The 27,085-nt window shown below is 64.9% G+C and overlaps 2 protein-coding genes across 17 annotated transcripts; one reads left to right on the forward strand and one right to left on the reverse strand.

Annotated features, from left to right (window-relative positions):
- The first annotated feature begins 992 nt into the window (after positions 1-992).
- On the forward strand, positions 993-22,260 carry HDAC5 (histone deacetylase 5). 15 transcript variants are annotated; one of them, XM_074561660.1, is made up of 27 exons: positions 993-1,083; positions 2,256-2,387; positions 4,926-5,000; positions 7,160-7,380; positions 7,705-7,843; positions 8,064-8,178; positions 8,332-8,459; positions 8,581-8,712; positions 9,630-9,784; positions 10,722-10,850; positions 11,742-11,961; positions 12,091-12,296; positions 12,983-13,249; positions 13,722-13,878; positions 15,335-15,468; positions 15,552-15,672; positions 15,781-15,830; positions 15,922-16,029; positions 16,683-16,738; positions 16,849-16,936; positions 17,056-17,175; positions 17,267-17,364; positions 17,844-17,962; positions 18,050-18,183; positions 18,392-18,476; positions 19,456-19,609; positions 20,615-22,260. In XM_074561660.1, exons 1-27 carry the CDS (start codon positions 996-998, stop codon positions 20,655-20,657), a joined length of 3,474 nt encoding a protein of 1,157 aa, XP_074417761.1. In that variant the 5' UTR covers positions 993-995; the 3' UTR covers positions 20,658-22,260. The 15 variants fall into 15 exon arrangements, 14 of the variants coding, with proteins under 14 accessions (XP_074417761.1, XP_074417763.1, XP_074417764.1 ...); XM_074561662.1 differs by having other exon boundaries at positions 9,630-9,742; positions 10,719-10,850; XM_074561663.1 differs by having other exon boundaries at positions 9,630-9,742.
- On the reverse strand, positions 21,090-27,037 carry G6PC3 (glucose-6-phosphatase catalytic subunit 3). 2 transcript variants are annotated; one of them, XM_074561669.1, is made up of 8 exons: positions 26,946-27,037; positions 25,576-25,802; positions 25,118-25,224; positions 24,445-24,535; positions 23,969-24,087; positions 23,680-23,821; positions 22,961-23,331; positions 21,090-21,435 (listed from the first exon to the last, which is right to left on the reverse strand). In XM_074561669.1, exons 2-7 carry the CDS (start codon positions 25,794-25,796, stop codon positions 22,980-22,982), a joined length of 1,032 nt encoding a protein of 343 aa, XP_074417770.1. In that variant the 5' UTR covers positions 25,797-25,802; positions 26,946-27,037; the 3' UTR covers positions 21,090-21,435; positions 22,961-22,979. The 2 variants fall into 2 exon arrangements, with proteins under 2 accessions (XP_074417770.1, XP_074417769.1); XM_074561668.1 differs by lacking the exon at positions 21,090-21,435 and having other exon boundaries at positions 21,580-23,331.
- Between the last annotated feature and the right edge of the window lie 48 nt (positions 27,038-27,085).

The raw sequence follows: 27,085 nt of genomic DNA on the forward strand, positions 1-27,085 counted from the left end.
ATGTGGGTCATTGCACAGTAGTGCACAGTGCACACTCACGTGTGTGTTACTGCACACCAACCTGTGGTGGGCACACACACACTCTTACATGTGTGCCATTGCACACCAGCACATGGTGCACGCTCACACACGTGCCACTGCACACCAGTGTGTAGCACACACACTCTTACACATGGGTTATTGCACAGTAGTGCACAGTGTGCACTCACACGTGTGTCAATGCACACCAACAAGCAGTATGCACACACGCGCACACTTACCTGTACGTCAGTGCACATTAGCAGATGGCATGCACACTCACGTGTGTGCACTCCACACTGACCTATAGCTTACATGCACACTCACATGTGTGCCATTGCACACTACCACATGATGCACTCACTTGCACTTGTGCTGTTGTGCACCAACATGCCGCGTGCATACATGCGCGTGCTCACGCATGTGTCATTGCACAGTTGTATATAGTGCACACTCATACGTGTGCCGTTACACACCAGCCTGTAATGCACACACACTCTTACACGTGGATCATTGTGCAGTAGTGCACAGTGTATGCTCACATGTGTGTGTTGTTGCACACTAACATGTGACACACTCACAGCTGTGTGCTACTACACACGAGCATACTTATGCACACGTGTGCACTATTTCACAAAAACAGATGAAACACGTGAAACAGTGGCACATGTGTTGTTGCCCACTGGTACATGACACACGCCCAGACACACACGCGCATCACTGCACACACAGACACAATCACACGCGTGTCACTGCACATGCACGCGGAGACACAAACACACGTACACATGCGTGTCATTGCACGCACGGTGACACAATCACACACACACGTGTGTGACACACCCCCACCCCCTCATCCCCGGCTCCTTTAAGCCCCACCCCCCCACACCCCGCGCCGCGCCCCGCCCCCAGGGAAGGGGGGGGGAGTCTATTTTTAGCGCAGGGTTCCGTCACGTGATGGCGAGTGACGTCACCGAATGTTGTTGTCGGGGCGGGCGGGGCCCCGCTGCAAAGATGGAGGGGCGGCGGGGCGCGCGCGGGGCGGCGCGGCCGGGCACCGCGCAGGTACGATGGGGGGGCACGATGGCGGGGGGGAGCGCCTGTGATCGGGGGGACGGGAAACGGGGGGGGAGGGGGGGCAGCGAGCGGTGCGGGGCAGGGGGAGCGGCGGGGCAGTGGGGGGGGGACACACGACGTGCAACGTGGGGGGGAGGGGAGTCGGTGCGGCGGGAGGGGGCACCGGAGGGGGGGCCGCAGCGCGGGGAGCGGGCGGGGGGGGGTCGTGCAGCGGGGCTTGCGCGGTGCAATGGGAGGGGGCCCCTGTGCAGTGTTGGGGGGACATGCCTTGTCGGGGGGGCTCTGTACAGTGTTGGGGGGGGTCCCCGTGCAATGGGAGGTGGGGGAAATATGCGGCTGGGGGGGCCTGTGCGCCAGCGCGGCGGCGGCTCTGCAGCGCGGACCGTTTGCCGGCGGGGGGGGGGGCCCGCTGCACCGCACCGGGCTCGGGTCTGCCGGTGGCTCTCCCCGACCTTTTCCGCCACCCCATTTCCCCCCGCCGCGGGGTCTGTCGCGTCGCTGGGGAGCCGAGCGTGGGCCCCACGAGTGGCCCCTCCCGACCCCTATCTTGGGGGGAGGCGCTGCAGCACCGGGGGCCTCGCAGCGGGGGGGGCCCGGGTCAGCGCCGGGTGTCCCCCCGCTCCCGTGGGGCTGGGTCGGACACCGCTAGAAGAGGCCCTTGGGGTGGGGTGGGGGGGATGCCCTTATAGGGTGGCACCGCGGGAGGGTCCTGGGCACCGGGCTCCCCCTTTGTGCCCCCCCCCCCCCCTTTTCTTGCAGAGCCTTGTGTAACGCCGCCGGCCCCCCGCCCCCCCCATCTTGGTGGGGGTCCCCTTTCCCGGGGGGCAGCAGAGGGGCCGCATTCTGCCCGCAGATGCTCCAGTGCTGGGGGCGGGGAGGGGGACACAGTGCTGGATTTGGCCCTGCACACATGTGCTGGGGTTTGGGGGGACTAAGAGGGGGGTCACCCCATGGAGCCGGATCCGTCCCTTGGCTCTGCCGTTGGGTGGATGCTCAGGACCTTGTGGGGACACACGACACCCCCCCATGATGCTGGATCCAGCCCTTGGCTCCGGGATGCTCTGGGGGACCCCCAGTTTGGTGCCGAGGAGGGTGTGTGTGCATGTGTGTGTTTTCCTGGGGGGGGAACACTGGGTGCTGATGGTGCTTGGTCCCCGCAGGGCTCCCAGGCGGTGCGGGCACAGCCCCAGCACCCCAGCTGGTGCTGACGGCCCCCCCAGACAGCCACCTCTGCACATCCCCCCGCCTCTGCTGTCACCCACTGGCCACCATGGACCCCCAGAGCGACACAGGTGAGAGCGGGGGACATGGGGGTGGGGGGGATGCTGCACCCAACCGGGTACCCTGCATATGGGGGTCAGGTCCCTGCTGTGACCCTGGGCACCCCGCCCAGTTCATCACCCATCGGCGGGATGGAGACCGATGTGACCCGGGACGGCACATAAACGCCGCGTGCCCGCCACTGCCACCGCCGCCGTCATTAGCACCCGTGTGGGTGTCACCGCGCGAGACGGGCGCGTGTGGAGTGGCGGCGGGCGCTGTGCCCAGCCACCCCCCCCCCCTTCCCTGATTACCCTGGACCCCCCCCGGCACCCACTCGCCACGGGGGGAAACTGAGGTGGGAGCTGGGGTCACCGCCGTCCCCCCAGTGTGGCACGGGTCACATGCAGTGGCTCCTTTGGCTCTTTACGGGTGAAACGTGGTGGCACCACTCGGCGATGGGTCCCTGTGGACCCCGGGATGCGGGTCCCCTCGGTGACATCCCGTGGGGACAGCCTGGGTGACCGCGAGCCGCCACGAAGGCCGTGCCCGCGCTGCATCGCCTGGCTCCTCGTCAACGCCGCCCTGTAATTAGCCCGGTGGGAATTCCAGTGACATCTGGACGCGTCCCCGACGTTCAGCCGGGGACAAGTGGCTCCACCAATCCCCGTGGCCACCTGCAGCCTTGGGGGTGCTCGGGAGGGGAAACTGAGGCACGTGGCGGTGGCAGAGCCACTCTGTCCCACTGGCTGGGGCTGGGGACTCGCCGTCAGTTTAGGACGAGGCAGGGGGAGGGTGTCCCCTCTGTCTGCCCCCAGCGCTGCCGCTGCCCGTTTGCTGCCAGTTGGTATTTTTGGAGCGGCCGCAGGGCGGGAGCGGTGCCCAACCGTGCCTGGCACGGGGCTGGCACACGGCATGGTGGCACTGGGGGGGTGGGGGGGACGCGACACATGGCCCCGCCACCTCTGCTCGTCCCCACCACGCTTTCCTCTGTGTCCCCTTCCTGGCTGTGGCTGAGCCTGGGGGAGGCTTTTGTGGGGATGAAGGCCTGCAGCGGGTGTGATGAGTTGGGCAGGTCTCAGCTGGGCATCCCCTGTTGGCTGTGTCCCTCACGTGTGTCATGTCCTCCCCCAAGCCTGAGGGTCCCCCTTTGGGTGCTGGGGGTCCCCCAGTGCTCCCCGATCACAGCCCCTTTCCCATGGGGCTGCGCTGTGGAGGGGGTCCTGGCGAGGGTCACGTGGGCGGTGCTGCCATCCCTGGGGGCATAGGTGCCCTGCTCCTTCCATCCCTCCCCCTGCTTGGGGGGGTCCTCATCCCCCTGAGGGGGTGTGTGTGTCCCCTCATCCTAAAGACGTACCACTGCCTCTCCAAGGGGCTGCCAGCACTGGTGTGCCTGGGGCAGGGGGGAAGGTCTGGCAGCCGGGAGGGCTCGGTGCGTGCCCGGGGGGGTCCGGCAGCTGAGAGGGCTCATTCCCGTGGCCTCCTGCCCGCTGGCGGCACCAGAAATAGCTGGGCTGACGTCAAGCCCCAGAGCACCCCGGGGGGGGCGGGCAGGGGGCCACGGGGGGGTGGGGGGGGTAGCCCATAAATATCCTAGCTATTAAAAGTCTCGGCTTGGGATTAAGGTGCTGGTAAATAAACGTGGCTGCTGCCGGCGGGGGGGTTTACACACGGCTAGTGGGGTGTGGGAGGGTCCCCATCCCTGGGGGGTGGGGGCGTGTCCCCCCCTCAGCCCATTGTCACCCCCAGCCCTGCTGAGCTGCTTTGGGTCACTGATCCGGCAGAAGATGTGCTAAATTGGTGTCTGTGCCCCCCACCGGCTTAGGGACCCCCGACCCCCCTGGGGGATCCTGGTGGGGGGGTCCCATCTGGGAGGGGCCCTTGCCTTCGCTTTCCCAGGGCAGGGACTAATCCCCCTTTGTGTATCCCAGATTTTATTCCCGGCAGTGCTGATGCGGATTAACGTCCCTGGCAATTAGGGGCTTGGAGAGGATGGGGTGGGGGGATGGGGGGCAGGTCGTGGGGATCCTAGCCCTGCTGCGAGTTGTTTCCGCCCGCCCCCCCACCCCCAGCAGGGGCAGCCCCTCTCCCCCCATCCCCGAAGCAGTTTGGGTGCAGGCGCCGTGGTCCCCGCATGTCCCCGGAGGGGGCTGTATGGCACGGGGGGGACACATGGCGCACCCCATCCCACGGGAGCCATGGTGGCCCCCCCCGGGCACGCTGCCCTATTTATAGACGACTCCTCCTGTGCGCCAGCTATTTCCAGGCGCCAGAGAGAAGAGCCCGGCGGGAGGATGGGGGGGACAGGACGCGGGGGGGGGGCTGTGGGTGGGGGGGGGGGGCACCCAGCCCCACCCTGCCCAGGATGGGGGGGCTAGATCTGCTCCCCTCACCCCCACCTCCGGGGGATGCTTGGTGCCCCCCTGGCTGGCAGCTCCCCCATCCCCCTGTGCTAAGGAGGGGGCTGGACTGGGGGCACTGAGGCTGTGGGGAAGGGGGGGACATGCCCCAGGGCCCCCCCTCGGCGATGCTGCAGCCCATTTGTGAGAGGGATGGGGGTTTTTCCACAGAGGGGGGGTCCAGCCGTGAGCCCTCGCTGGAGCTCCTGTCCCATGCCCAGCTCCACGCCACCCTCCCTGCCCCAGGTGAGTGCTGGGGGGGTTGGGGGGGCAGACCCCCTCCCCCCTCCCAAATCCGGTGGCATCCCACCTGGTCCTGTCCCCATGTGTCCCCTCGTGTTGGGACATTTTGGCTGCGTGTCCTGTACCCTCCCAGGGCTCTCCTGAACCCACGGTGGTCCTGGCTGTGCTGGGGGGGGGTCATGGCATCTCCCTGCTGATGGGGGGGGCATATTTGGGTGGTGGGTGCTGTTGTGGTGGCACATGGGGACAGGGGTGGGTGCAGACAAGTGGCTGTGGTCTGTCACCGGGGGGGAGGGCTGCGAAGGGGTACGGTGAGACAGTGCGAGGGGGGACACACCCCCTCATACGGGTGTGCAAGGGGGGGTACTGCTCTGCTTGCGATGGCAGTGGTGTTCCAGCCCCCCCGTGTCCCCATTACCTACAGGACCCCCCCACATTGCACCCCCATGGGGATAGTGCCAGCCATGTCAGGGGGACATCCTACACTGGCCTGGGAGCACTTTGGTTTGGGGGGGTTTGTGGGCACCGAAGGGTTAAGCAGCCCCCGTGCATCCCAGGGGGACGGGGTGGTGGCCCCCCCCCGGCAGGGTGGTGGCCCCGGCCCCTCGCCAGCCCAAAGCCACTTCTGAGCCCCTAAGTGGAGGTTTGGCTGGGGCTGGGCTCACTCCTGCCCTGGCCCCTCCCGGGGCTATTTTTAGTCCCCCTCCCACCCACTCCCCCCAGCACTGGGTGCTGCCGACCCCTCTCCTTGCACACCAACACCCACTGGGGTGGTTTTGCACCCCCCCAAAGTGAGGGGCTGTCAGATCTTGGGGAGCTGCAGGGGCACCCCCTTCCCCCCCCCCCATACAAACCTGCCTTCCCCCCCCTCCCTGAGCGTGGGGCAGCCCCAGGGCCACCCCCCCAGGGCTGAATGGGGATGGTGAGGGGGGGTTGGGGGTTCCCCCTGTCCCACGGCCCCTCTTACATGTCGAGGGGGGGCTGGCACTAACTGTGGGGTCTGGTACATACTGGGGGGGCTGCTTGGTGCTGGGTGTCCTGATTGGTACTGGGGAAGGGGGCTGGCACTGGGGGCACTTTTTTTAAGGGGGGCTGGCACTGGGGGGACTGGTTGTCACTGGGGAGTGCAGCGTGGTACTGGGGAAGGGGGGCTGGCAGGTTTTTGGGGAGCTGGCAGTGGGGAGGGGGGGCTGGCAGAGCCGGGGGGGGGTTGGTGCCCGAGCTCCGCGGCTTGGTGACGTCCGCGGGTCTGTCCTGGGCACACGTCAGTGCCCGACGTGCAGCCGCGGCGTGTGCCGGGGGGGGGGGGGGCTGGGGCGCATTAGCATGCAGCACATGCCCCCCCGCCCCCGCCTTCCTGTTTGCGTGGAGATGGGATGCCCCCCCCCGCCCCGGTACCCCTCTGTGCGGGGGGGGGACACACAGGGGGCCTGGATGCCTCGGTTTATTTGCTACTGGAGAAGGGGATGTGTGTTCCTCCCCCCCTCCCCGTTTTCTTTGGATGCTTGGTGGATGCTGTCGGGTTTATGCCTATCTGTAGGTTGGGGCTTTAGCGGACATGCTCTGGGGGGGGGCTCAATCCTGCCCACCCCCGGCTGCCCTCTGGGCTGTTTGTTGCAGATGTGGGGGCTTGGCTTGGGGTGACTGCCCCTGTTTTTTGAGTGTGGGGGGAAACCAAAGCACAGGGACGATCTAGAGTGGCTTGGAGCTGGTGGGAGACCCCCCGGGAGCCCCCCAACTGCCCCCCGTTGCTGGGAATGCCCAGCCAGCCCCCTGAGCATGCCCCAGCTGCCCCCCCATTGCCAGGACAGCCCCCCATCTGCCCTCTAACTGCCCCCACCCCCCAATCCAGGGACACCCCCAAACTACCCCCTAAGGGTGCCCTAGCTGTCCCCCATCACCTGGACAGCCCCCCCAGCTTCTCCCTAACTGCCCCCGCACCAGGACACCTCTAAACTATCCTCTAAACATGTTCCAGGTTCCCCCCACTCCCGGGATACCCCAGACTCCCCCCTAGCTGCCTCCCATCCCTAGGCCATCCCCAAACTGCCCCTAAGCCTGCCCAGCTTCCCCTATATCTGGGACACCCCCAGACTGCTCCCAGCGCCCCCATCCCTGGGACACCCCCAGACTGCCCCCCCTGAGCCTGTGGGTGCCCGCAGGGGCGGAGGGGCCGGCAGAGGTGTGTGGGGCACCCGAAGCGTGCGGGGAGCGCCGGGGGCCAGGGCTGGATGCGGCGGCGCGGGAGCGGCAGCTGCAGCGGGAGCTGCTGGCCCTCAAGCAGCAGCAGCAGCTCCAGAAGCAGCTGCTCTTCGCCGAGTTCCAGAAGCAGCACGAGCACCTCACCCGCCAGCATGAGGTCCAGCTCCAGAAGCACCTCAAGGTGGGCTGGGGGCGATGGAGCCGGTGGGGCACCACCTGTTTGGGGTGCTGGAGATGTGGGGCATCACCTGTCTGGGGTGATGGAGCCATGGGGTAAGACCTCCCGGGTGCAGGAGCCATTGGGGGCAGGCTGGGGGTGATGGAGCCGTGGGGCATCACATTCCTAGGGGTGCTGGAGCTGTGGGGTGTCCTACCTCAGGGTGACGGAGCTACAAGGGGGGGATCAGGGTGGGGTGTCACGTACCCCCTCAGCCCCTGATGCATGGAGGGGGGTGGGAGATGGGGGGTGCCCATCCCCGAGCCCCCCCCGGCTCCATCCCCACAGCAGCAGCAGGAAGCGCTGGCCGCCCGGCGGCAGCAGGAGCTGGAGCAGCAGCGGCAGCGGGAGCGGCAGGAGGCCCTGGAGCAGCAGCAGCGCCTGGAGCAGCTCCATGCCCTGCGCACCAAGGACAAGAGCCGCGAGAGTGAGCTGGGGGGGGACACGTCGGGAGGGGGAGGCTGGTTGGGACCAGGGGGGCTGGATGGGACTGGTGAGCAGAGAAGGGGACTGGGGGGCAATAGGGACTATGGGGGCTGGGGTGATATGGGGCACTGGGGGGCGGATGTGTGTGTCCCAGTGGGGCTGGGGGCTGTCTGTATGTGCTGTGTGTGTCCCCCCCATCCCAGCTGTCCCCCCCGCCCCAGGTGCCATAGCCAGCACAGAGGTGAAGCTGAAGCTGCAGGAGTTCCTGCTCAGCAAGACGAAGGAGCCGGGCACCGGCCCCCCCAACCATTCCCTCCCCCAGCACCCCAAATGTTGGTAGGTCAGACACACAAACCCCCCCCCACTTCCCCCAAACCCAGACACACACACCCCCCCCTCCCCCCCAGAGTGGGGCCGGGGGGGGGACGACCCAGGCGTCCTAGCGGGGTCTCTGCTGCCTTCGCCCCCCACTCCCTCCCCCCCCACCAGGGCTCACCACACCTCGTTGGACCAGAGTTCCCCCCCCCAGACCGGCAGCCCGGGGACCCCCCCATCCTACAAACTCCCCCTCCTCGGCACCTACGACGGCCGGGATGATTTCCCGCTCCGCAAAACCGGTGGGTGCCGGAGCGCCAGCGGGAAGAGGTTGGGGGGGGCACGGGGTTGCCGGGAGCCATACCGGGGCTAACGCCGCTTCCGGGTACCCCCCCCCCGGTGTCCCGTCCGCCCCCCCCGCAGCCTCCGAACCCAACCTGAAAGTGCGCTCGCGGTTAAAACAGAAGGTGGCGGAGCGGAGGAGCAGCCCCCTCCTGCGCAGGAAGGACGGCACCGTCATCAGCACCTTCAAGAAGCGCGCCATCGAGATCACGGGTGAGCCCCGCCCTGCGGACCCTGCCTCAGTTTCCCCAGGTTGCCGGCTGGCCCCCCCCCTCCCCCCTCAGTGATGGGGGCTGCCAGCAGGGACACGGGGTCCTCCCCCGGCTGCCGGGGCATGGACATGTTCCTGCAACATGTGTGTGATTGTGTAATGTGTGCATACATGTGCTTGTGGACATACGTGCTTGTGCCACGTGTGCGCACACATTTGATTCTGTAGCGTGTGTGCACACATGTGCTTGTGTACAGACATGCTTGTGCAACATGTGTCCACAAATGTTCTTGTGCACAGATGTGCTTGTGGAATACACATGTGCCTGTGCACAGACACGCTTATTCAACACGTGCACATGTGCTTGTGCAGCCTGTGTGCACACGGGTGCTGGTGCACAGATACGGTTGTGCAACGTGTGTGCGCACATCTGCTTGTGCACATACATGCTTGTCCAGCACGGGTGCACAGATGTGTATGTGCTACATGAGTGCGCAGGTGCGTTTGCGCACATATATATGGTTGTGTGACATGAGTACACACGTGTGCTTGTGCACATGCACGGTTGTGCAACATGTGTGCATATATATGCACACACATGGTTGTGCAATATATGTGTACATATGCTGGTGTACAGACATGCTTGTGTAGCACATGCACATGGGTGGTTGTGCACAGATGTGTTTGTGCTACACAAACGTACATGTGCTTGTGCACACATAAGCTTGCATGACAAATGCACACGTATGCTTGTGCAACACGTGCACGTGTGCTACACGTGCCCATGCTTGCACATGCCTGTGCATGGGCACACGGTTGGTTTGCAGCGGCGCAGGCTGCCCCTTCCCTGGGGCAGTGTGTGCTGGCAGGGGACACGGGGACGGTGGCGTGTCCCCCCCTCACGCGGGTGGCCCCGCAGTGTCCTCGGTGTGCAGCAGCGCCCCCGGCTCCGGGCCCAGCTCCCCCAACAGCTCCCACAGCGCCATCGCCGAGAACGGCTTCACCGGCTCTGTCCCCAACATCCACGCGGAGGTAGGAGCCGCCGGGGGCACACGCGTGTGCGGGGCGTGTGCGGTGAGTGCTCAGCGTGCACACGTGTGTGCTGCGAGCATGCTCAGGGTGCACATGTGCATTAAGGTGTGCGCTATTGGTGTGCTCATGGTGCACATGTATGGTCAGGTGTGGGCTGTGAGCATGTTTAGGGTGCACATGTGCATTCAGGTATGTGCTGTGTGTACAGGGTGTACATGTGTGTACAGGTGTGTGCTCTGTGTTCAGGGTGCACATATATGTTCAGGTGTGTGCTGTGTGTATGCTCAGGTTGCACATGTGTCCATATACGTAGCCAGGGTGTGTGTTCAGTGAGCACACATGTGTTCAGGTGTGTGTTATTAGCATGCTCAGGGTGCACATACATGCTTGTGTATGCTGTGAGTATGTTCAGGGTGCACATACATGTTTGGGTATGTGCTATAAGCACCCTCAAGGTGCATGTATATGTTCAGGGCGACCACGTGTGTTCAGCTGTGTGCTGTGAGCGTGTTCAGGGTACACGCATGTTCATGTGTGCAGCCAGGGTGCGTGCTCAGGGTGCACACGTGTTCAGGTGTGTGGAACCAGGGTACTCAGTGGGCACATGTATATTCAGGTGTGTGCTGTCAGCGTGTTCAGGGTGCCCCTGTGTTCACATGTATGCTGTGAGTGTGCTCCGGGTACACGTGTGTTCAGGTATGCGCAGACAGGGTGTGTGCTCAGTGTGTGCGTGCAGGCGTGTGATACGAGCATGCTCAGGTCACACACATGTGTTCAGATGCATGCAGGCAGCGTGTTCAGCGCACACATGTGTGCTCAGATGCGTGCAGCCGGTGTGTGCACGTTTGGGGTGCACGTGTGTGCTCAGGCGCGTGCAGCCGGTGTATGCTCCCAGGTCGTGCATGCCCATGGCATGTGTGGGCACATGTGTGCCCGTGCTCATGGCATGTGCCTGGTGTGTCCTCCCGCCCCACAGCAGCTCCTGCCCCAGCACCGAGCCCTGACGCTGGACGGCGCCAGCCAGCTCAGCCTCTACACGTCCCCGTCCCTCCCCAACATCTCCCTGGGGCTGCAGGCCACCGTCACCGTCACCAACTCCCACCTCAACGTGAGTGGGGCTGGCACGGGGACCTGCAACACTATAGCGGGGGTGTGGGGACCCCCATGGTGGGGTGGCACAGGGACCTGGAATCTCATAGTGGGGGATGTGTGGACCCCATGGGGATGGCATAAGGACCTGGAACCCCAAAAGGTCAATATGGGGGCCTTGCGCACCGTGGGGTGGTACGTGGACCTGGAACCCTGTGGGGGGTGTTTGGGGACCCCATGGGGAGGTGGTACAGGCAGCTGGAATCCTATGGGGGGGATGTGGGCACCCCATGGGGAAGTGGCACAGGGACGTGGAACCCCAAAGGGTCGATATGGGGACCCTGCGCCCTGTGGGGAGGCACAGGGACCTGGAACCCATAGGGTGGCAGTGGGGACCCCGCAGTGAAGTGGAATGAGGACCTGGAACTCCAAAGGGTCGATGTGGGAACCCAGCACCCCATATGGTGTCTGGGAACCTGCAGCCCTACAGGGGCCACGTAGGGACGCTGTGGGGGGTGGCACAAAGACCTGATGTCCCATAGGGGTGGCCTGGGGACCTGGCACCTCGCAGGCTTGGCGTGGAGACCCTGTGCCTGTGGGGTGACTGTAGGGCAGGAGGGGGGGCTCCAAGTCAGGAACCCCAGCATCTGGTCCCCCCATATCCCCCCAGGCTGGGTTTGTGCCTCAGTTTCCCTGCGGGAGAGAAGCTGAGGCTCATGGGGGGAGGACTGGCAGCACCCCACTGTCCCCAGGTCAGGGTGCTCCCAGTCTGGGGGGCACAGGGTTGGGATGGGGGTGTCACCCAGCACCTTGAGGGCTGGGTGGCAGCATCCCTCTTCCCCCTGCAGTTGAGGGCTGGGGTGGTGGGGTTGGAGCCGGGGGGACACAGTGCCATTCTCTGTCCCCACAGGCGTCCCCCAAGCTGTCACCGCAGGCGGAGGCTGAGCGGCCAGCTGTGGCCACCCTGCGCCCTGGGGCCGCCCTCACTGGCAAGTTCCTGAGCACGTCCTCCATCCCGGGCTGCCTGCTGGGGGTGGCCCTGGAAGGAGACCCTCCCGCCGGCCCCGCGTCCCTGCTGCAGCACGTCCTGCTGCTGGAGCAAGCGCGCCAGCAGAGCACCCTCATTGCTGGTGAGTCCCCTGCTCTGCCTCAGTTTCCTTTGCTTGCAACCCTCACCCCCCGCGCCCCCCCCCAAGATGGATTTGGGGGGGACTTGGGGGGATTCAGGGTGCCCCACTGATGATGGCCGGCTCCTTCAGTGCCTCTGCACGGGCAGTCACCACTGGTGACAGGGGAGCGCGCGGGGAGCGTGCGGACGGTGAGCAAGCTGCCGCGGCACCGGCCCCTGAGCCGCACGCAGTCGTCCCCGCTGCCCCAGAGCCCCCAGGCCCTGCCCCACGGCGCCCTGCCCCACGGCACCCTCCAGCACCACTTCCTTGACAAGCAGCAGGTCCAGCTGGGCAAGGTGGGGCAGGGGCTGCCGTGGGGCTGGGAGAGGGAGCGGTGTAGGGTATGGGGTGGGTATGGGGCTGGTGTGGGTCGGAAATGGGGTGGGCTTGGGGCAGGGGCTGGTGTGGGGTGGCCATGGGTTATGGGATGGGTGTGGGCTGGGTATGGCGTGGCTATGGGGCACGGGGTGGATATAGGTTGTATGTGGGGTGGGGATGGGATGGGTATAGGGTACGGGCTATATGTGCGGTGGGAATGGGGTGAATATGGGGTATGGGATGGGTATAGGGTATGGGCTCTACGTGGGGTGTATAGGGGGTGGCTATAGCATATGCGCTGTATGTGGAGTGGGTGTGAGGTGGCTATGGGGCAAGGGATGGGTATAGGGTGTGGCGTGGATGTGGGGCACAGGAATGGGTATAGGGTTTTGGCTGTACATGGGGTGGATATGGGGTGGCTATAGGACATGAGGTCACTGTGGGGTGCATATAGGGTGGCTATAGGGTGTGGGGTATGGGGTGGGTATAGGCTTTGGGATGTATGTGGGGTGGGTATGGAGTAGCTGTAGGGCTTGGGATGGGTGTGAGGTGGCTATGGGGTGTCTGTAGGACATGGGGGGCACGGGGCAGGGGCTGGCCCAGGGTGGCCGTGGGGTGTTGGGGGATCAGTTTGGCCCCCCGCACCCACCGCCCCCCCTCCCAGCTGCTCCCCAAGGCGGGGGAGCTAGCGCGGCAGCCCCCCACCCACCCCGAGGAGACGGAGGAGGAGTTGACGGAGCAGCAGTCGCCCCCCCCAGGCGACGGGGTCCCCCCTGGCCCCCCTGTTGCCATCGCCTCCCCGGACGCCAGCGACCCCCCAGAGCGGCTGCAGGACCCTGAAATGCCTCACGAGGAGCCGGGTGACAGCGGGGACGAAGCCGAGGGCTCTGGGGTCTCCGATGTCACTGAGCTGGGGGTCACATACAAGCAGGTGAGACCTTGGGGGCCCCATGGATTGGTACCCAGGGAGGGGGGCGCCCAAATATCCCTAAATGCCCCCCCCCCCCCAACTTTTAAACGAGCGTTGCCTTTGCACGAGCATCCCTTGCACGAGCATCCCTTGCCCCAGCGCCTGGTCCCCGGCTAGCTGTTCCCCTCCGCCCGCCCCCCCCGACTACCTAGGGGCCTGCCCCCCCGCCACTGCCGCAGCGATGACTCGGAGGGGCCAGTGACTCATCCCCCCCCTGCTCTGGCCTCCCAGCTCCGCCACCCCCGCACTGCAGCGCCCCCCCCCCCCCCCCCCCCCCCCCCGGCCCCCGCCGTGACTCATCCTCCCCCCCCACAACTCGGACGTGGCCACCCCCTCCCCGGCCGGGACATGGTGACATGGCCGTGCCTCGTGCCAGGCGATGGCCAGGAGGGGGTGATGGTGTGGCTGACAGGGGGGGTCGGGGCCCCCCCAGGTGTTCCCCGAGGCGCCGCTGCAGCTGTATCCTGCCCCCACCCTGGGCATCCTGGCGCTGCCCCACCCGGCCCTCGCCCGCACCCAGTCGTCCCCCGCCAGCGCCGCCATCAAGCCCCCCGCACCTGACGGGCCCCCCAAGCATCTCTTCACCACAGGTACGGGGCCGGGGGGGTGCCTCATCGCTTGGGGGTGACCTGTGTCCCGTGGCCTGTCCCCTCTCCCACGGGCTGCCCCTACCCCACAGGGTGCCCTGTCCCTCGGTAGACCCCCAAGGGTGCCCATGTCCCCTGGGGTGCCACATCCCTCAGGGTACCCAGAGGTGCCCCTGACCGTGGGGTGTCCCATCCCTCGGTGGGGTCAGGGGTGCCCTTGTCCCATGGGGTGTCCCTGTCTCTCGGGGTGCCCAGGGGTGCCCCTGCTCCCCAGGATGCCCCATCCCTCGGTGGGGTCAGGGGTGCCCCTGTCTCCTGGGGTGCCCAGGAGAGCCTTGTCCCATGGGGTGTCCCTATCCCACGGGTTGCCCTGTCCCTTGGTGTGCCCAGGGGTGCCCCTGCTCCCCAGGGTGCCCCATACCTTAGGGTGCCCAGGGATCCTCCTGTCCTGTGGGTGCTCCATCCCTTGGTGTGCCCAGAGGTGTCCCTGTCCCATGCAGTTCCCCATTCCTTGACGTGCCCAGGTTGCCTGTGTCCCACGGGGTCCCCCATCCTTCAGGATGATGTGGGGTGCTCCTATCCCATGGGATCCCCCTGTCCCGTAGGGTGCCCCATCCTTTGGGGGGCCCAGGAGAGCCCTTGTCCCGTGAGGTGTCCCTATCCCATGGGATGCCCTGTCCCTTAGTGTGCCCAGGAGTGCCCCTGCTGCCTTGGGTGCCCCATCCCTTGGTGCATCTGTGTCCTGTGTGGTTCCTAATCCCTTGGGGTGCCCAGATATCTCTGTATCCCATGGGATCCCCCTGCTCCTTGGGGTGCCCCGTGCCTCAGGGTGCCCTGGAGTGCCCATGTCCCACAGGTTCCCCTTCTCCCGTAGGGCTTCCCCTCCTTCAGGGATCTCTGTGTTGCATGGGGTTCCCAATCCCTTGGGGTGTCAAAGGGCACCCCTATCCCATGGGATGTCCCATCCCTCAGGGTGCCCAGGAGCACCCATGTCCCACAGGGCCCCCTTTGCCCATAGGGTTTCCCATTTCTTGGGGTGCCTGGAGATCCCTGTGTCTCATGGGATCCCCCTGTCCCCTGGGGTTCCCAATCCCTTGGGTTGCCCAGGAGTGCCCATGTCCTACAAGGTCACCTTCACCCATAAGCTTTCCCATCCCTCGGGGTGTGTGGGGATCCCCATGTCCCATGGGGTTCCCAATTCCTTGGGGTGCCCAAGGATCCCCGTATCCCATGGGATGTCCAAGGGTTCCCCTATCCCATGGGGTGCCCAGGAGTGCCTATGTCTTGCAAGGTCCCCTTCGCCCATAGTGTTTCCCTTCCTTTGGGGTTCCTGGGGATCCTGGTGTCCCACGGGATCCCAGTTTCCCATGGGTTCCCCATGTCCTGGGAGGTATGTGTGTGTCCTGGGGGGGCTGTGGGGGGGCCGGTCCCAGGTGTGCCATTATGGTGCCTGGCACAGGTGTGGTGTACGACACCTTCATGCTGAAGCACCAGTGCACCTGTGGGAACACCAACATCCACCCCGAGCACGCTGGTCGCATCCAGAGCATCTGGTCCCGCCTGCAGGAGACCGGACTCCTCGGCAAGTGCGAGGTGAGGTATCCCGCCATCCCGGGGCTCCCCTCCTCGCCTTGGGGTGGGGGGCTCACCCCTGTGTCTCCCCTCCCCATCCCCAGCGCATCCGGGGCAGGAAGGCGACGCTGGAGGAGATCCAAACGGTGCACTCGGAGCATCACACGCTGCTCTATGGCACCAGCCCCCTCAACCGCCAGAAACTCGACAGCAAGAAGCTCCTGGGTAGGTGCTTGGGGGGAGGGACACCCAGAGGCCTGGGTCCCCTTTTGGAGTTGGGGGGGACACTATCCCCCCCTGCCCCCCTTGTCATGGCACTCTCTGCCCCACCAGGTCCCATTAGCCAGAAGATGTACGCAGTGCTGCCGTGCGGGGGCATCGGGGTGAGTACGTGGTGGTGGTGGGGGGGGGTCCCTGGCCTGGCCCGGCCCGGCTCCGCTGACATGTCCCTGTGTGTGTCCCCCCCCACCGCAGGTGGACAGTGACACGGTGTGGAATGAGATGCACTCCTCCAGCGCCGTGCGCATGGCAGTGGGCTGCCTGGTGGAGCTTGCCTTCAAGGTGGCCGCTGGGGAGATCAAGGTGAGTGGGGAGGGCTGGCACGCCGGCTGGCACACTGGCCTGTGTCCTTACACGCGGCCCCTGTGCCACCGGCATGCTCGGGGTGTGCACGCTTACCTGAGGAGCAGCCCCTGTGCACGCTTGCATGCGTGTGCACCACCCATGTGCATGCTCACCGGGGGGTGTCATAGCCCTGTGTGAGCTTGTGTGTGTGCGCACCACTTCTGTGCACACTTACCTCTGTGTGTGATGGTCTGCAAGCACGCGTGCATGCACGCTTACCTGAGTGTGCGCGATGGCACTCCTGCACGCTTGCATGTGTGTGCATGTGTGCACTGTCTTGTGCATGCTTGCGCAGGTGTGCGTGGCAGCCCTTGTGTGTGCTTGCACACGTGCAGTGTCCTCATGCACGCTTACCCAGGGGCGTGATGGCTCCTGTGCAAGCATGCACATGTGTGCACCACTCGTGCACGCTTGCCTGTGGGTGCGACGGTCCCCAAGCACGCTTGCATGCACGCTTGTCACTCCTGCATGTGTGCGCACCATGCGTGTGCGTGGCAGCCCTTGTGCGTGCTCCTGTGTGCGCTGCTCCCCTGTATGCTCACCTGGGTGTGCACGGGCGTCCTCGTGCCCACATGGGCAGGTGCCACACGTGTCCCCCTCTGTCCCTGCAGAACGGCTTCGCCGTCATCCGCCCCCCCGGACACCATGCGGAGGAGTCCACGGCCATGTGAGCATGGGGCTGCACCGGCGGGAGGGACCCCTGCCTGGGGGTGGGGACGGGGGGAGACACCGGTGACCCGGGGACACCCCGGCACTCACCCTGGCCCCTCTCCCCAGGGGCTTCTGCTTCTTCAACTCGGTGGCCATCTCGGCCAAACTGCTCCAGCAGAAGCTGAGCGTGGGCAGGATCCTCATCGTGGACTGGGTAAGGCGCACACACGCCCCCCTCCTGGGGAAAGGGAGACAGGGACCTCCCCTGGGTGACAGGGACCCCGTGGCATGGGTGTGGGGGGGGGGTCCCTGATTCCGCTGGCCCCCTGGCAGGACATCCACCACGGGAACGGGACCCAGCAAGCCTTCTACAGCGACCCCAATGTCCTCTACATCTCCCTGCACCGCTATGATGACGGCAACTTCTTCCCAGGCAGTGGAGCGCCTGAGGAGGTACAGGGGGGCTGCTGGGGGGCGGGGTGGGTCACCCTGTGTCCCTCCCACCCCGCCTGTGGCGTTGGGGGTCACTCGTGGCTGTGCCCAGGTCGGCAGCGGGATGGGAGTGGGCTACAACATCAACATCGCCTGGACCGGGGGCGTTGACCCCCCCATCGGGGATGTGGAGTATCTTACCGCCTTCAGGTGGGGGTCCTGAGGGCGTCCCTGTGCCCTTGAGAGGGGCCCCTGTGCCCTGAGAGGGGAATCCCTGTGCCCTGGGGGGGTCCCTGCACCCTTGGGGGTGTCGCTGTGTCCTGGGAGGGGTGGTTCCCATGCCATTGACAGGGTCCATACACCCTTGGCGGGGGGAACTTTGTGTCCTGGCGGGGGGTGTCCCTGCATCCTTTGGGGTGTCCCTGTACCCTTTGGCGTGTCCCTGTGTCGTGGTGGGGGGGTGTCCCTGTGGTCTTGAGAGGGATCTCTGTGTCCTGGGAGGGGGGGGGTGGTGCAGGTCCTGCACCCTGGGGAGTATCCCTGTGTCTTGGGAGGGGTCCCCGTGTCCTGGGGCAGTCCTTGCACCCTGGGGAGGGTCCCTGCATCCTTGGGGGAGTCTTTGTGTCCTGGAGGGGTCCCTGCACCCTGGGGGGGTCCCCATGCCCGGCCCTGACCCTCTGCCCCCCCAGGACCGTGGTGATGCCCATCGCCAATGAGTTCTCCCCAGATGTGGTGCTGGTCTCAGCCGGCTTCGACGCTGTCGAGGGTCACCTCTCCCCACTCGGTGGCTACTCCGTCACCGCCAAATGTGAGTGGGGGTGTCCCCGGGGGTATCCCCAGGGTGGGGACCTCGGCCGAGCCGCTTGTCACCCCCCCCTCCTTTGGTGTCGCCCAGGTTTTGGCCACTTGACGAAGCAGCTGATGATGCTGGCAGGGGGCCGGGTGGTGCTGGCACTGGAGGGGGGGCACGACCTGACGGCCATCTGCGACGCCTCGGAGGCCTGCGTCTCCGCTCTGCTCGGCCTGGAGGTAGGGGGGTCACCCGTGGGGACCCCCCCTCACCCGTGGGGATCCCCCTTGCCACCCCCTGGGGTGCAGGGTGTATCAAGGTGCATGCCCTGCGCTGTGCCTCAGTTTCCCCCAGTCAAGGAGAGGGCCTCCTGTCCCTGCTTTTTAGGGGGGGTTGGGGGTGCTGGTGACAGGTTTGGGGGTCTTGATGTTGTTCCCCCCCACCCAGCTGGAGCCGCTGGATCCGTCCCTGCTGCAGCAGAAGCCAAACGTGAACGCGGTGGCCACCCTGGAGAAGGTCATCGAGATCCAGAGTGAGACCCTGCGGCCGGGGTCAGAGGGGGGGACATGGACCCTGCCAGGATCCCTGGGGCTGTCACTGACACCGGGGAACACAGAGGGGCCCCCGGGGCTGATTCTGTCATGGGGGGGCACAGAGGGGTCTCTGGAGCTGCCTTTGCCGTCGGGGGATCCCAGCGGGTCTGTCCCTGACATGGGTGGGGACCAGGGGACTGTCCTTGCCTTGGGGGGACCTGGAGGGGTCTCCAGTGCTGTCACTGGGATTCTGGGGGGGTTCCTGGGGCTGTCACTGCCTTGGGGGGGGGGCCCAGAGGTGACCTGCCATGGGGGTCCCATGGGTCCTCCTGAGTTGCCCCTGCCACGAACGTCATGGGGGTTCCCCAGGTTGTCCCTGCCATGGGGGGGGTCCCCAGGGCTATCCCCTCCATGGGGGTCTCACAAGGTCCCTAGGTTTGTCCTGGCTGTGGGTGACACAGAGGGTCCCTTGGACTGTCCCTGCCACGGGGGTCCTAGGAGGTCCCTGGGCTGTCCCCTCCACCGGGGTCCCAGGGGAGGTCCCCAGTGCTGTCCCAGCTGTGGGTGGCACAGGGGTCCCATAGGTCCCCCCCAGCTTGTCCCTACCATGGTGGGTGTTGTGGGTTCCCCAGGGCTGTCCACGTAGTGGGGGTCCTAGAAGGTCCCCAGGGCTGTCCTGGTTGGGGGTGACACAGTGGGTCCCTTGGACTGTCCCCACAATGCTGTTCTCATGAGTCACCCTGGCTGTCCCCACCGTGGGGATCCTGAGGATTCCCTGGATCATCCCTGGGGACCATGGGGATCCCCAGTGCTGCCCCCCTGTGGGGGTTCCAGGGGTGATCCCCAGGGCTGTCCCAGCTGTGGGTGGCACAGGGGGTTCCCTTGGACTGTCCCCACCATGGCAGTCCCATGTGTACCCTGGGTTGTCCCTGCTGCGTGGGTGCCGGGGGCCGTGCCCAGCGCTGCCGGTGCCCGCAGGCAAGCACTGGGGCTCGGTGAAGCGCTTCGCGACGGCCGTGGGCTGCTCCCTGCTGGAGGCGCAGAAGGGGGAGGCGGAGGAGGCCGAGACGGTGACGGCCATGGCCCTGCTCTCGGTGGGTGCCGAGCAGGGGAGCGCCGACCCCCAGCCCAGGTATGGCCCCCCGGGAGCCCCCACTGTGCATGGAGACACGCATGTCCCTGGGGGTGTGCATGGAGCCACCCGTGTCCTTGGGGGGCTGCATGTCCCTGGGGGTGTGCATGGAGCCACCCATGTCCTTGGGGGGCTGCATGTCCCTGGGGGTGTGCATGGAGCCACCCGTGTCCTTGGGGGGCTGCATGTCCCTGGGGGTGTGCATGGAGCCACACGCGTCCTCAGGGCCATGTGTGTCCCTGGGGGTGTGCACAGCGCCACATGTGTTGTCGCGGGTGGTGCATGTCCCTTGGGCTGTGCATGCAGCCACGTGTGTCCTCAGGGGGATGCATGTTCCCTGGGCTCTACATGGACCCACATGTGTCCTCGGGGTGATGTATGTCCCTGGGGCTGTGCACGGAGCTACGTGTGTCCTCAGGGAGGGGCGGGGTGAGGGGGAGCTGCATGTCCCTTGGGCTGTACATGGAGCCACATGTTTCGTCATGGGGATGCATGTCCTTGGGGGTGTGCATGGAACCATGCATGTCCTCAGGGGGCTGCATGTCCCCTGGGCTCTTTATGGAGCCACATGTGTCCTTGCGGGGCTGCGTGTCCCCTGGGCTGTGCACAGACCTGTGCATGTCCTTGGGGGGGCTGTGTGTCCCTGGGGGTGTGCGTGGAGCCACGTGAGTTCTCGGGGTGATGTCTGTGGGGTGTGCATGGAGCCACACGTGTCCTCGGGAACATGCGTGTCCACTGGGTTGTGCAGGGAGCCACGTGTGTCCTTGGGTGGGTGATGGACATGTGTGTCCCCAAATTGCCGTGTCCCACCCTGAGGATGAAGGGGAACGGCGGCGGGGTGACAGTGCCATGACTTCGGGGGGGGCTGTAGGCAGCTGTGCCTGGTGCTGAGCTCCAGGTGCCAAGCTCCCACCATCGCTGCCTCAGTTTCCCCAGCCGGGGCTGCGGGCCGGGTCCCCGCTGCAGGGACCATCCCCGCTCATGCCCTGCTCTGTCCCTGGCCAGGCCCCCGGCGGAGGAGCCGATGGAGGCCGAGCCCACGCTGTGACCCGCTGGCCCCTCACCACAGAGATTTATTCCGTTTCCAAGAAAGAAAGAAACACCGAGAAGAAAAACACACACAAAAAAATCACCTTAAAAAACAAAAAAAAACACATAAAAAAAGGACAAAAAAAAAATGTGGAAGAAACCAGGAGGAGAAACAGAAAAAAGAGGAAAATATTTTCTTTTTCTATTAAAAAGAGGAGAAAAACACAAAAAAATACCCCACGCCCCCACCTGCCCTGTCCTGTTGGACCCCAGCTCCACGCGGTGTTTGCGGTCGTGTCTCTTGTGAAGCATCGGTTCCACCAGCACCCCCCGCTCCTCCCGCCCTGTCCGTGCTCCGTCCGTTGGGTTTCCCGTCGCTGCCCCGGGCTCCCCCCGGCCCCCGCTGCGGCTCCTCTCTTTAATTTTCCTTTTTTTTTTTTTTTTTTTTCTTGAGTGGGGGGGTGTCCTTATTTTCTCCCCCCCCTTTTTTTTTTCTTTTCCCCACTCATTCCCTCCCCGGCTCCAGCGTCCGCCCCCCACCCCAGGGGGAGGCGATGGGAAATATTTGTGCCTTTAATTAAGTCAGTTGTTGGTGGTTTTTTTTTTTTTAATGCCTTAATTTGCCTCTGATTTTTTCGGTTTTCTCAATTTTCTTCCCCCCCTTTTTTTTTCCCCCCTTGACGTCCCCGTTTCGGAGGGGGACACAAGAGGCAGGGGATGAGCCCCATCCCTTTGTCACATTGGGTCAATGGGTGATGGATCCTGGCGCCTTCGTTGGGATAAAACTTTGTCCCTTCCTAAAAGAGAGGAGGAAAAAAAGGGAAAAAAAGAAAAGACAAAAAAAAGGAAAAAACCACTTCATTTTCCTGTTACTTCACCAGCCGGAGGGGACTTGGAGCGATTTTAGCTTTAAAAGAGAGAAAAAACAAACCCACGCAAAACAAAGGTATATAATTTTATTACAGATGTATTATTTAATAGTATTTTTTTAATGGGTGGCACCGGCCGTGGGTCCCGGGGCAGAGGGCGAGGACAGCGCTTCGTGTTTTAAGTTATTGCAGCGGGGCGTTTGGGGTGGCTCCGGGGGGGTCCCCAAATCGGGGTGGCGGTGGCAGGGATGAGCGTATGTCCCCTGTCACCTCCCCCAGCCCCGGGGCGGGGGCGGGACACCCCAGCTTGGGGCGATGGGTGGGGAGGAGGAAGGGGGGTGTCACCGAGTCTTGAGGGGACACCAGCCTGGCTGTCCCCAACACTGGGGACAACCCCTGGGCCGCAAGCCGAGGCGGGGGGGGTGTCTGTTGGGTGGTGGTGGCAGTTGGGGACCCTCCCCTTTCATGGTGGGGGAGGGTGACATCCCCCAGCTGCCCCCAGCCCAGGAGGGAGAAAGCGCCTCACGTAGGAACCACCCACCTCCCGGGGGGATCGGGCGAAGGGCCCCCTGGCTTTGGGCTGGTGTCGTGGGCCCACCCCGCTGTGTCTCCCCCGCCACCCCTGCCCTGCCTCGGTTTCTTTTCTGTCCGTCTGCCGCCCGCTCGCGCGCTCTCAATATGGTTTTCAGTTGAGTATTTTGTAAGATGTTACCAATGTTCGTCCTTGTATAAATAAAACTGTTTCTGGCAATACCCAGTGGTGCCCCACTGCGTTTGGGGGGGTACTGGGGGGTGCCAGCACTTTTGTGTCCCCTTTTCTGTCCTCGTTGGGGCAGGACGGACATCCCCAGGGCTTCGTGGTTGCTCTGTGTGCCTCAGTTCCCCCACTTACAGTATCGGGGCTGCCCCTTTCCCATCCATCTGGTGTGACACTGGGGTGTGGAGTGGGACCAGCCCGTGGGAGTCCCATCTCCCTCCCTCAGGTACTCCCCAGCCCAGGCTCTTGCCCTGCCCCCAGGGTCCCCAGCCTGTCTCCCCTCGGTTTGAAGGACTCGGGGCCGGCAGGTTGGCAATAGTGCCTTTATTTGGTTAGAAATGGGGTGGCCGCCCCCAGCCACTGTAGCGCAGTGGGGGGAAACTGAACCGGAGCAGTTGGTAGGGGAGCAAAGCAAGGGGAGAAGTGGAAACTGGTGCCATTCGTGGGTGACCCCAAGGCTGGGGCTGTCCCTACGCTGTCCCCAGACCTGCTGAGCACAGGGGCACCTTCCTGCCTGCCCCATGCTGGGGGGGTCCCACTGCCCTGGGGGGAGCGAGGGTTAAACAACTGGCCTGTGGTCCCAAGAGGGGACATGGGCACCCTCCTGACGTGTAACCGGTGGCTGCACTCAGGCCAGGAGCCACCAGCGATGGGCACAGCCAAGGGCAAAGCTAGGAGTGGGGGCACAGGACTCACCGGGACATGGTGGGGACCCCTAATCGGTGTGGGGGGAGCCACGCGGACGGCCGAGGGAGAGGACAAGCCAGGGCAGGAGAGATGTCACCAGCCAGGGCCCAGCAGCGTACTTGAAGAAGTTGGTGGCATACCACAGGGTCACATCTGTGGGCTGGAGGAGCCGGTGGAAGACCTGCATGGCCACCAAGGCCAGCATGGCGCTGGCCACACGCTGCCGGGGTTCCAGCTGCCCGCCCCGGGGCAGGGGGAAGGCAGCAGCTAGCCCCAGCCCCAGGGCACTGCCAGTGTCCCGGCAGATGGAGGCGAAGGGCCGGGTGTCGAGGCGCAGCCAGGCGGGGTTGGAGCACCATTTTGTGGCCAAGTGGATGGACCTGCAGCAGGGGGAGGAGAGGGGTGAGTGGGGTCGGGGGGAATCTCTGGGCTAGCCTCACGGCAACCTGGGGAGGCAGATCCCTGGGGCTAACTTCCCCATTATCAGCCTGGGGGGCAGATCCTAGGGGCTACCCCCACACCAGCCCGGGGGGAGGCAGATCGCTGGGGCTAGCCCCACGCCAACCCGGGGGAGGGCAGATCCCTGGGGCTACCCCCCCACCAACTAGGGGGCAGACCCCTGGGGCTACCTCCATGCCAACCTGAGGGAGGGCAGACCCCTGGGGCTATCCCTACATCAGTCTCGGGGGCATATCCCTGGGGCTAGCGGCCCCAGCCTGGGCACTCACCAGTCGATGTCGATGCCGGCGGCGATCACCAGGCTGTGCAGGGCGAGGGAGCCAAGCAGCAGGGCCAGCGCGGCGGCCACGAAGAAGCCCATTGTGCGGGTGGCCGGGGTGTGACCCTGCAGCCCCCAGCCCAGGGCTGCCCCTGCAGGGCGAGCACAGGCAGGTTGGGGTCCCAGGATGGATGGGGGAGCTCAACAGGAGGGGAAGGTGCCCAAAACACCCTGGCCCAAGAGAGGGTGTTGGGCTCTGGGTGGAGGGACCGAATGTCTGTTCCCCCATCCCCGCTCACCTGCCAGGATGCCGCCGACCACCTGATGGGGGAAATGGGCCAGGACGAAGATCCGTGAGAGCCCCACGGCCAGCAGGAGCAGGGTGTAGGCGCCAAAGGGGCTCAGCTTCACCACTAGGCTGGAAGGCAAAGAGGATCAGCATCAGGGAGACAGCCATGGGGTCCGGCTCAGTGCTCCCCAGCGCATCGTGTCAGGCAGGGCAGGTTTGTCCCCACTTGTCAGAAGGAATGAGTAAAGCACAGGTGAAGAAGGAAAAAAAAAGCACCTCAGGTGGGCTTTTTGGGGGTCTCTGGGGCAGCCAGAGATGACAGGGCAGAGCTGTGTTCCCCAGGAGTTTCCCCACTGGGAGGGGAAGGCATGCTTCCACCCACCCTGTGCCCATGGTGTGATGGGGAAGGGTTCCGTATTACACCTACTGCTTCCAGAAAGGGCTTTGGAGGTTTCCAAGCACCAGCTTCCCCGTCCTGGGACTCACCTCCTGGAGTGTCTGGATGCCAGTGCCGTCAGCGCGGTGACAAGAGGCCAGAGGGCTGCCCCCGTGATCATGCAGTGGCCGGAGGGGCTCCCTGGAAGGGGAAGCACAGGACACTTGATATGGTGGGTCGGGGGGGAGCGTGTCCCAGCGGGGCAAGCGCCCAAGGTCACCCAGGAGAGCTGGGAACATGTCCCTCGTGCCTCGGCAGCCCTGCCCACACCCTGGGCTACCTCCTGGCTGACAGCCACGGCCAGTGCAGGGGGGCTTGGCTCGAGGATGAGGATGGAACGAGCCGCTGACCGTGGATGATGGTCACCTGCCCCAAAAAAACAGGGAGGGACGGGGGGTCTGTGGGCAGGGGAGGCCAGGCAGAAAGGGCGAGTGAGGCGTCCCGGTCCCTGCCGCCGGCAGACTCTCCCGTGGGTTTCTTGGCCCCGGAGCCACCTGCGCTGTGCGTGCCATGCCAGCAGCCATGGCGCCCGGCCCGCTCCCCGCTGCTCACTCGTTTGCTGGCTGACAAACGGCTTTCCCGCTTGGTGCGTCCTGCCAGCCCAGCGCCACCCTCCAGCCGCAGTGTTCCCATCCCAATGGAGCCTCCCAGCTCCTGCAGCCCTTCCCTACGGATCCTAGGGCCTGCTGGAGACATGGAGAAAAGCTTTTCCCAGTTACTCACCCGGTCCTGTTTCACAGGATACGGCAAACTGGCGCAGCGTGACCAGCTCCTTTCTGGTGAGCCCCGACTCATGGACCCACCAGAACGGGCGCTCCCCGAATAAGAACCTGGTGTGGAGAGAAACCACAGAACAGTGAACGTCTGACTGCAGCCCAACACCTTCGCCACCCACCCCTGTGGATTCAAGGGCTGAAGCTGGCAGCGGGAGGGCAGGATTCCTGCCATTTCTTATGGCTCATGGGCTTTTTTCCGATATGAATGCCTGGCGGATGTGTTATCATGGCTTGGGTAACCTGCAGAAACTCCGCAGACTTCCAACGTGGTGCAGGCAAGGAGCAGCATGTGTCTCTGCCTGCCAAGCGAAGCCCACAGTTGTGTTTCTGCTATTGTGAATGTGCCACCACTCAGCCCTTGGGATGTCACCAGGTGTGACAGGGACTCTGTGACTCTCCCCTCACCATTTGAGGACCACGTTGAGCCACTCTGACACCAGGCCGATCCACAGCACCGACACCCCCACCTTGCGGTCGAGAAAATAGGCGAGAGGGAAACAGATGGTGAAGACGCATTTGGGATCGGCCAGGGAGGTCACCGAGATCCAGAACTTTTCTAGACAGGGCGGCCCGGCCTGCAGCACCTCTGCGAAGTGGATCCCGGTGGTGTGCAGGGCATCCATCATGCCAGGCTGGAGGGAGAGAGGGAGGTTAGAGCTCAGGCCTTGGCGCAGAGCCTGCTTGACAGGTAGAGGCCTTGGGAGGTGACTCCCTGGGGCAGGTCTCACGCTGTGGCTGACTCCTGCGCTCGCTGTGACCCTGAGGGACACCTTGGCACATGATGCCAGCGCTGGCACGGCTTCAGGGAGCCGTTTGCCACCTGGAGTTTGCCCGTGAAGGACTCTCAACCTTTGTATCCCGCCTGCGGCTCAGCAGCTCCCAGTGCTGCTGATAGGCGCAGTGGGGATGGCGGTGCCAGGCAGCATCACCATGTGCCGTGGGGCTGTCTGCTGAGGGCCAGTGCCGGGCACAGCCAAGAACGATGGGTGCTCTGGGCTAAGCCAGCGCGAGCACATCCCAGGGTCCTTAATGTGGGGTTCAACAGAGCAGCCAGGCTGCCCTGAAGAGCCCTGGCCTCCCTGGAGCTGGCATAGGATAGCTCTGGGGCCTCCATGGAGCAGGCCCAGGGTCTCCCTGGGGTCTGCATGGAGAAGGCTTGGTGTTTCCCTGGGGTCTGCATGGAACAGGCCTGGGGTCTCCCTGGAGTGGGCCTGAGGTCTTCCTGGGGTCTCCCTGGAGCACGCTCAGGGTGTCCATGGGACAGGCCTCCAACAGGCCCGAGGTCAGCCCAGGTTCTTCCTGGGGTCTCCCTGGGTTATCCCTGTGGTCTCCTGGGGTCTCCCTGGGGTCTCCCCAGCATCTCCATGAAGCAGGCCCGGGGTCCCCCTGGGGTCTCCCTGGGGTCTCCCTGGAAAAGGCCTGAAGCAGGCCTGGGATCTCCATGGAGAAGGCCTAGGGTCTCCCTGCGATCTCCCTGGGGTCTCCCTGGAGCACGCCTGGGGTCTCCTTGGAGAAGACCTGAGGTCTCCCTGGAACAGGCCTGAAGCAGGCCTGGGGTCTCCCTGGAAAAGGCCTGGGGTCGCCCTGGGGTCTCCCTGGAGCAGGCCTAGAGCAGGCCCGGGGTCTCCTGGGGTCTCCTTAGGCCAGGCCCGAGACCTCCCTGGCTCCACGGGGGGCGGCCTGTCCCTCCGGGGAACACCTGGGTGCCCGAGGTGGGGGCGTCCGTCCGTAAGCGTCCACCCCCTACCCCTCTCCCACCGCCCTCCCGCTCTCACCCGGCCTCTTCCGCCTACACTTCCCAAGAGCCCCCGCGGCACGGGCCGCCCTACGGCTCGCCGCGAGGGCCAACGGACACAGGGCGGGGCGGGCGGACCGGGAGCGTGCCCCGCCCCCTTCCGTCGCGCGCGGTGACGTC

This window comes from Larus michahellis, chromosome 18, assembly GCF_964199755.1.
Source record: "Larus michahellis chromosome 18, bLarMic1.1, whole genome shotgun sequence".
NCBI classification, from domain to species: domain Eukaryota; kingdom Metazoa; phylum Chordata; class Aves; order Charadriiformes; family Laridae; genus Larus; species Larus michahellis.

Excerpts from the sequence above, each read along its gene's own strand:
- G6PC3 (XM_074561669.1), bottom strand. The coding sequence starts at position 25,796 with ATGATGGATGCCCTGCACACCACCGGGATCCACTTCGCAGAGGTGCTG. Across the intron at positions 24,088-24,444 it reads GCATCCAGACACTCCAGGAG|CCTAGTGGTGAAGCTGAGCC; the intron begins GTGAGTCCCAGG and ends TTTGCCTTCCAG. Across the intron at positions 23,332-23,679 it reads GCCGGCATCGACATCGACTG|GTCCATCCACTTGGCCACAA; the intron begins GTGAGTGCCCAG and ends CCCCTGCTGCAG.
- HDAC5 (XM_074561653.1), top strand. The coding sequence starts at position 996 with ATGTTGTTGTCGGGGCGGGCGGGGCCCCGCTGCAAAGATGGAGGGGCG. Across the intron at positions 15,469-15,551 it reads GACTCCTCGGCAAGTGCGAG|CGCATCCGGGGCAGGAAGGC; the intron begins GTGAGGTATCCC and ends CCCCATCCCCAG. Across the intron at positions 15,673-15,780 it reads CGACAGCAAGAAGCTCCTGG|GTCCCATTAGCCAGAAGATG; the intron begins GTAGGTGCTTGG and ends CTGCCCCACCAG.